Source organism: Cajanus cajan, chromosome 2 (genome assembly GCF_000230855.2).
Source record: "Cajanus cajan strain Asha chromosome 2, NIPB_CcT2T_4, whole genome shotgun sequence".
Classification (NCBI taxonomy): Eukaryota; Viridiplantae; Streptophyta; class Magnoliopsida; order Fabales; family Fabaceae; genus Cajanus; species Cajanus cajan.
The window spans coordinates 52888746-52897199 of record NC_138518.1 but is presented as its reverse complement, the minus strand read 5'-3'; the positions used below and the strand labels follow the sequence as shown (position 1 = coordinate 52897199).

General features: G+C 33.8%; 1 protein-coding gene across 2 annotated transcripts; it reads right to left on the bottom strand.

Moving 5' to 3' along the window:
* Window positions 1–1559: 1559 nt before the first annotated feature.
* Window positions 1560–7933, bottom strand: LOC109818268 (vacuolar ATP synthase subunit H family protein). Of its 2 annotated transcripts, XM_083068427.1 has the most exons (12): window positions 7778–7933; window positions 7566–7651; window positions 7279–7404; window positions 7004–7106; window positions 6859–6929; window positions 6313–6380; window positions 6055–6172; window positions 5561–5722; window positions 5058–5183; window positions 4686–4811; window positions 3573–3752; window positions 1560–2147 (listed from the first exon to the last, which is right to left on the bottom strand). In XM_083068427.1, exons 2-12 carry the CDS (start codon window positions 7593–7595, stop codon window positions 1899–1901), a joined length of 1359 nt encoding a protein of 452 aa, XP_082924553.1. In that variant the 5' UTR covers window positions 7596–7651; window positions 7778–7933; the 3' UTR covers window positions 1560–1898. The 2 variants fall into 2 exon arrangements, with proteins under 2 accessions (XP_082924553.1, XP_082924552.1); XM_083068426.1 differs by having other exon boundaries at window positions 7566–7878.
* Between the last annotated feature and the right edge of the window lie 521 nt (window positions 7934–8454).

Below are 8454 nucleotides of genomic sequence, written 5' to 3'. Positions count from 1 at the left end.
CGGGTAGGTACCCACAGAAGCGAGTTAGATTACCATGCCTATTTGTAGGTCTGGATTAACTTTAGACTGTAATTTGAAGGTATTTTCCATACACAAAAAAAAAATACATTTTATTATGACACGAGATAATATACGTTATTTTAAGTTTGTTAAATATTTATTTAATTTACATTATCATTTCATTCTATTTTTAAATTATATTTCATATATTTTAAATAAAATATTTACAAATTTATCTATTTGTAATCTATAAAAGTTAATATATTTTTTTCTATTATAGGATTTCAATTACTTAATGAAATAAGAGAATCGCAAGCAATACATTTCTAACATTTTATTTTACAGGATTCTAACATTCTTTTAAACACTATTATCGGCTAAAATTTATCAAAAATTATAATTTATTTTAAACCACATTTAATATTTAATAAGTCTCCCTCTTAATTTTATAAATTCTTACAAATTTTAAATAATGATAAAGAATACAAGAAGTTATTAACATGAGAGTTGCGAATGGGTGTACACTCTACAGCACACACCGGATCACACAGAATTCGGTTTGATTCTATTGCGGTGCAGGCAGTTAATAAACACTAGTTCTGACTATAGAGTTTGTTTTGTTTGGCGACAAGTTAATTTGGTGCCTCATAATTTGGCTTGAGCCTTCAAATCTTTTGCTAGTCTTTATCAACCCTCTTGTATTGCACACCATATTGTTGATGAAATTGAATAAGTCTATTCACCTAAAAAAAATATTAGGATACTGCTTAACAAAATTAGGATAAGATTTTCAAACTGTATCCTAGTTTAAAAAAGAAAAATCTTATCCCCATAGGTTACCGCTGACGTATGCGACCCCGTTTCTGTGCAGTTGAAATTTCAACCGCAGAGAATGAAAATTCCGTTTATGCATCGATAACGCTTGATGCCTTGATGGGTTAACATGTTGAGAAAGCTGATGATGCTTATGTCTGACATGAGATTGGACTAAATAAGAATGTATGGACAATATTATTCAGAGAAAATGGCATTGTGCTCACTTTGCAAAGGTATAATTGAGTTCGAGGCTCTTCTGCCAAATCACTGAGGCTGTATCTCGTTGTGTGGGTTGATTATTTTGATGTCTCCACTCAACCAAATCTCGACTTTATTTAGCAAATAACAAGCGAAAATTTGCCATATAAGTCGATAATGAACTTTCTATCAGTTTTTTTTTTTAGGACAACTTTCTATTAGTTAGGTTCTTCATAAAACTAGAAAAACATTTGATTTTTCCATTTTCACTAGCAATTTTGTAGGGAAATGTAAAAATATAAAATATTATTCGGTTATGTCGTAAGTTAAAAAAAATCGAATAAACAGTTAATTTAGTTTAAGCAAAAAGAACTTCACAGCCAGATGCCTTGTTTCCAATCGCAGGCTAATCCTATGGTCAACATGAAAAAACAAATTTTAAGATTAATCTTACCAAGGCGCTTGCAATATTTGCTAATTAGCGAGATAAAAGCTTGCAATCCGGAAGAAATAGATTAATAATTTTCTCATCCCTCAAGTCAGTATTCTTCTAAAAGTAGCTCATTCAAGTAGCTAATTTTTCAAGAAATTACATATCCATATTAACGATAAATTTTGTTGTCTAACAACTTCAACATACCTACAAGCACAACTTCGAGATAGTTACAAAACTTGTTTTATTCAGCAGCAGAATATCATGCATACTTATTTCTCACATATAATTTCTTCTGCACTGTTGAAACCGAAATCTTAATAGCCATACACAATAAATTAATCACTAAAACAATGAATAGCCGAGTACACGAGGGCCGATTCAATTTGAGATTGCCCTGAAGTTGATGGAATTAAGTGCATACACTAGGCCCCACCATACAGAAGTAGAATTAAACCTGCAAGAAGCTTGCATACTTTGCACCTAAGAGAAGCCGCTGGATGCAGAGAAGTGCATTTTTAGTAACTTCAGCATTTTCATGGTTCATAAGTTTCATCACTCGTTCCTTGGCCTTAAGGTCCGTCACAATGATACGTCCTGCAGGATGGATCTGGATAAACTGTGAAAGGTCAAAGCAAGCAACAGCCAGAGATCTAGGATCATTGGAGGTGTCCAAAATTGTTATTAGGACCCTTAGGATCTGCAACAGATGAAGATAGTATTAATAAATAATAGATGAATGTTCAAGATAGAGAGTACACAACAAGATTACACTATCCTCGATATCTTTTCCTTTTTTGCATTACCAAATGGCACTTTATCTAGCATAATCATCTGTTTTTGCAATAAAATTATTTCTCTATATTCTATGCAGGGCAAAGAAAAATGTGTATCGTAGTAAGCATACATCTTATCCGATGAGATCCATGAGCACCCTCAAATGAACAAAATATTTTAAAATCCATAAACACCTAACATAGACAATTTTCTCTTCTTCGGAACAAAAATAATAGACAATTTCTCTTCTTAGGAACAAAAATATTTATCCAACACATGGAAGTAAAGTAACAATGCTGCTAAATAGAACCAATCAATCAATTCTTTTGCACATAGTCACCTTTTTCTGGACCATTCGTTTTTGTCTAAAGCATCATGATTCATGATATAAACATTGAAAAAGAGATTTTTTTTTATATTAAAAGTTATTAAAATTATCATAACCTTAATGCAAACGATGTGTTAATGCAAAGTAAAAAGATGGATTTGTTAACTGATTTTATTTTATTTTATTAATTAATTAATTAATTAATATTGCCTCATTTTTACCATGCTTATTTTATTGATCTATTTAAGACAAACCAGCTCCATTTCCATTTTGCTACCAACCGCAGCTTGAAAGTTACTACAATTCTATGAAAAGGAAATATTTTGGACCACATGATATGTTTGACCAGTGATGCCTTCTTAGGACTCACCACAATAACAAGGGTCAGGTAATAAATAAAGTAGTCAAACAGATCTCATCTCTTTAGCCATTAGTTGATTACAGTGAAGAAGTAGAGATACAGTCAGCTGCAATCACAAAAGACTCCATAGAGTTGTCCATTTACAGTTTATTTTCATTACATTTACATTGTATCCTAGTGATGTATTACACACCAACCAAAAAAGACAACAATTATCAGTTGAAAATCGTATCACATGGATCACTCACTGCTCGAAAAACACCATCCATGTTGATAATATCACCATTTCTATAAGAAAACTATAATAGTTTGCACAATCAACTGTGTAATGCCAAGACCCAGACTCCGACATGGGAGGGCATATTCTATCATGGAATACAACATCAAGCAGTTCCATACTGCCTAACTTGCATAGAAAATCAGAGAACAGAAAAGCACCCTAGCTAGCCATCCAGATAGTATTCAGTACTAACCATTTCTATCAAGGTAAAACCCAATATGGACCACAGATATGCCAATTTTATATTATTACATTAAATAACAAAGAAAATAGTATGGCCACAACTGCAAGCCTTGTAATTTTTCTCTGCCTAAAATTTCATGTGTGCTTAAAATAAAAATTAAATTGAAGCATAAAGGAAGAGATAATGCACGTATACCTGGAAATCACTTTCTTCAAAGTTGGTTATATTTTCTCGCCAGAATATGGGATCTTTGTGCATGGGAGACCAATCCAGATGGCCAAGGAGAACTTCTTGCTTGTACTTATCAAAAGAACTTAGTTTCTTAATATTATCCTTAAGCCCTTCTTCCAGGGAATTCAGTGCCTCCAACAAGTCCTGTGAAAAACTTTACTAATCAATAGAAGTGTTGAGCAAGCAACACAAAATAGATTATTTCAAAAAGGAAATGTGGTAACAGAGGTTAAAGAAATACCCTTCTATTTTTAGTTTGTAATTGAAGATAAAGTGACAAAGTTTGAGAAATGTAAGATTTAAATATTGGGAGAACAGTGTGTATATAAATATATATATATATTGTTCAATCATAAAGAGTGCAAATTCAAGCAAATGTAAGAGCAAACAGAAAAGGTACTTTGAAATGAAGAAAAACTGATGTTTGGTGAGCCCTCTAAAATGTATACTCAAGTTAGCAACATAAATGGTGTACACTTGAGAGAAAAGAATCCTAACAGAAAATATGCTGATAATGTGATACAAATAGTGGAGAATTCAGGATAAGAGTGGACGTGTGAGATCATTCTGTTATTTTTCCCCTCGCTCTATTATCTCTTGAGATTTACCTTCTGTTATGATTTCATATTTTCATATTGCACTCGTTGCAGCATTTTAATACCATACTTATTTCAGAATTCTAGTTTTCCTGGTACTGGAAAATTGATTGAATTAATACAATTCTGCTGGATTGTCTCTTTCTCTGTGTTGTCCCTTACAATCCAAATTATAATTAAAAAAAATGTTACAATTATGATGACAGTAAAAAAAACTAAAATATTAGTTCTGGCTGCAAATATATCAATAATGGCAACATGTTAGAAAGGGAAACCTAATGCACAAGACTTCCAGTCCAGCATTTGAACCTGTGATTGGCTATTTCTAGGTCACAGGACAGCAACTTTACTGTTGCACCAAGGCTCAAATGGAAAGATGTCTATCAAAAATATTTTTCTCTGCTGGCATCTATTATAATTTTACACAATTTACACAAATAAATTATCAGCAGCAAGTTAATGTAGGTCCTGATTATCTCACCTCATCACTCCATGCTTGGGCTTTTAAACTCTGGACAACTTGTGGCAGCTGAAGGTCAACCATCTGAGCACCCAATGTCCCTTTTGACATCAAGTTCTTAAGAGTCAAGACAACAACTCTAACCACCTAACAAATTTGTAAACCAAGTGTGCCAACATTAGATTGTTATAGCAGAGAAAGTTATAAACATTTCTACTTGCTACCATTACAGACATAGATATAACAGAAGGTAAATACAATTTCAGCTGACAGCTATCAAATAACTATAAGTATATAACTAACAATGATATTTCCAGAAATAAAGAAATGTGAACAACATTTTATTTGCAACAGAAAACTGAGATGAACTTAAATTCAACAAGTCAGCAATACCTTCTCTTTTGTAGAACTCTTAACAACATCAATAAGTCGTGGAAGGGTCCTTGAAGTAGCCAAATACTCAATTGCTGGCTCATAATAGGATAAGAGCCATATGCAAAGACATGTTTCATAAAGAAGCTGTTACAGAGGAATTTATCAATTAATTTCTTTGGGTCCCTACAAAAGCACAATGAAATCTACAAATTTCATCAGTAATATTTTATTATTTATATTCATAGATCCAATTTTGAAGCCAACATATCTGTAATCCCCAGATACCACTCTATCAATGTTGTTCAAAATAATTGTTATTTGGTCAGCTGCACCAAACATGTTTAAGTTATCCACCTCTTACTGAATGCAATACAAGCTATTGGATTTCCAGTAAGTATTACAATCATAACTAGATATATCATGCTTACCCAAACATTTATCCTATTGGTATAATAAATATAGGCCAACAGAAGGCAAATTCAGTTTCTCAGATTCTCAGAGGTAGAGTCCAACAAATTTACCTGAATAGATTGTTGAGTGGATGCTGGTGAAATCAATGGCACAAGTAACTTGACCCCATCCGCCTGAACAAAGGAAGACCTAACCACAGGTTCCTTGAGTAGTGTTGCTAGGCAATTGATAGCAGTTGGGACTCCACGAATAGGATGAGAAGGTTTCTTTAACTACAGATTTAATAAATAGATGAAAGTAAGATGCATATTACATAGATGATAAAACTGGATCTATGCACACGTTAGGATATAAAATTCAATTCTTATATTCATGTAGGTTTAATCGATTCTGCAGTCCAATTTATAACCTAGTTGTTCATGTTCAGCAAATAATGTGTCGCTCATGTGGACTTGCAAATCATACTAAATTCTCATACATATCAAGCAATTGTAGCAGCTTCCTCCATAAGTTGATGTGATAGGTGCATTATCACCATGTCTTTTAATTATTCTTATTTATGTGATTGACTAGTGAGAAAAAAACAAGGTTTAGTATCACATACCTGTTCACAGAGCCATTTTACCAATCCTATCAAAACATCATCAATAGTTGTAAGAGACTTCTTTCCATTTGATGCTTCTCCATTTGACACAGTACCATTCTGACTTTTTGGCCTGACACTATAATCAGAAAAGGGTGAAATTTTGCGATAACTGAGAAGGTAAAATAATTTATACAAGTATACAACAGAATCTGTTATTTGATTCAAGTCTAAGAATTTTTTGAGTTAAAATGTGAAAAAGTCTCATGGTTGTATTACCTAACAATTAAAGCAAGGATCTTACAACTTTTCTCTTGTATGAACCAATTTCCTTTCCAGAGCAATCTGAAAGATGGATAATATTGTCATTTTTATTTTTTGTAACATAACTTTGAAGTGGGAAGAAAATATTCAAAACACATAACAATCATATAACATCATCTAGATGAAAATTGAAAATTGCTTTTAATCCTCAAGTTGTAAAAGTAAATTAACTGATAAAGGAAAAATGTAATCAAGGGGGAAAATGACGGGCTTTCAGTTTGTGTCCGATGGAAAGGTGTAATTATATAAAATAAAAACATCAATATGAAGCACAATCTCCTTACAAGCATATATTTTACATCAGCCGATATGGTCATCAGTGGTTAGAGCAGGGTGTGAAACAAATGCTGAATTATAATATAATAAGAGATTTAAAAAAAATATGTGCAATATAATTGATAAAAAAAACAGTACATGTGAGCTTGCCTCATCTCCAAAGCAAAGTTAGCCATTAACACACAAAATTGCAAATCAATAACATATTTGAGTAAATACATAACTTAGGAAAGGCTCATAAGTATCTTCATCCGCAAGGGCACTGTCATGAAACAGTCTTGCTCTCTTCGGGTTTGCTGCAAAAGATGATAATTTAAAGGTTATGCCACTGTTAACAAACCAAAGAAAAAAGCCAACTTCAACAAATTACCTGCAAGCATTTCATCTATCAGGGCCAAAACATACTCTACAGTATCCTCCTTGAAAATGTCACGCAAAACACGAACAAACACGCGAACATAAGAGGGACCATCCTGCCACACAAAGAAGTTGAATTTCCAAAACCAATAGACAGCAAACTCCGGAATCACAAATTAAATCCACTTCAAATCAAAATTGCAACCAAATTCAATTTCAAAAACACAGACCACAGCAATCAGCATCGGTAATTTAATTTACAATAAAAAATTAAAAAAAAAGTCCTACATCATCGAGCAACTGTGCTTTGTGACTTTCTGGTCGGTGATCGTAACGCCTCAAGAGCTGAAGGCTCGTGCCTGAGATAAGCTTCGTGGACATATAGGTCTCCCATGGGATGTCCCTCCTCAGAACCTTTGAGAAAACACAGACACAATGTCAGCGTAGAAATTCAATCTACATCGACGATCGACGACGTTAAAACGCACGAGAACTAAATCGAAACGGAATCGAGCAGAATCGCGATTCTGCAATCAGATCGAGGAACGAAGAAACGAAAACGGATCGGGAAGTACCTGTTCGGAGGTTAATTCGGCCTGGTCCATGGCAGCGGGGAACCCTAGAAGTGGCGGAGTTCGATCGAGAAATTAACTGTTTGGCGCTGCGGAAGAAGAAGTGAAATCGAGTGAAATGAATGCCAGTGGCGGAGGCAGAAGTGAAATTGAAAGGAGGGAAAGTGAGAAAGGAAGAGGAAGAGAGTGATGGATCGAGAAGAGGTTTATTTTACCCGGGATTTGGTGGATTTTGGATTTGTAGCAGGGAGAAAGAAAGACAGAAGTAAGAAGGAGAAGGGAAATAGATCAGTTTTGGAAGCACATGATGAGCATCCCTCGCTCCACAACTTCCACAGTCGTGTTCATCTCCGCGACACGTGGCTCCTCATATGTTATTTGGTAATGTAAACGTAAATCGGTAAAATGTAAATAAATATAAACATAACTCGGTAAGTTGGCATTTTATTTGAGTAATAATCTTTTTTTATTCTCAAAAATATGAATTAAGAATATTTATTCTTATATTCAAAACTATAAAAGTTTCATGTTTCTCATTCTTTTTCATTCATCATGAAAAATATTAACGTGATGAGAATTAAATATAAGTTTTTTCATATCTATTCTAATTTTTTTTTATCAATTATTAGATTAACCTAATTGTACTATCCGTACCGCTATGCCAAGTTCGAGTTCGGTATCACAGCGCAGGACGACCTCAGCATGCGCTGGGAGATCTCGGTCTAGACGAGATCCACTATCTAATTAGATCGTAACTGATCTCAGGCCCAAGGCCCAACAAAACCCTAATACACACAAAGGTACGTGCATTACTTATACGAGACTCATATACCCACAAACACTAATTTTAGCATCAGAGTCTCTTTTGCAGGTACCACCCCCATCTTGGAGC

Excerpts from the sequence above, each read along its gene's own strand:
- LOC109818268 (XM_083068427.1), bottom strand. The coding sequence starts at position 7,595 with ATGGACCAGGCCGAATTAACCTCCGAACAG. Across the intron at positions 7,107-7,278 it reads AAGCACAGTTGCTCGATGAT|GATGGTCCCTCTTATGTTCG; the intron begins GTAGGACTTTTT and ends TTTGTGTGGCAG. Across the intron at positions 3,753-4,685 it reads CCCAAGCATGGAGTGATGAG|GACTTGTTGGAGGCACTGAA; the intron begins GTGAGATAATCA and ends AGTTTTTCACAG.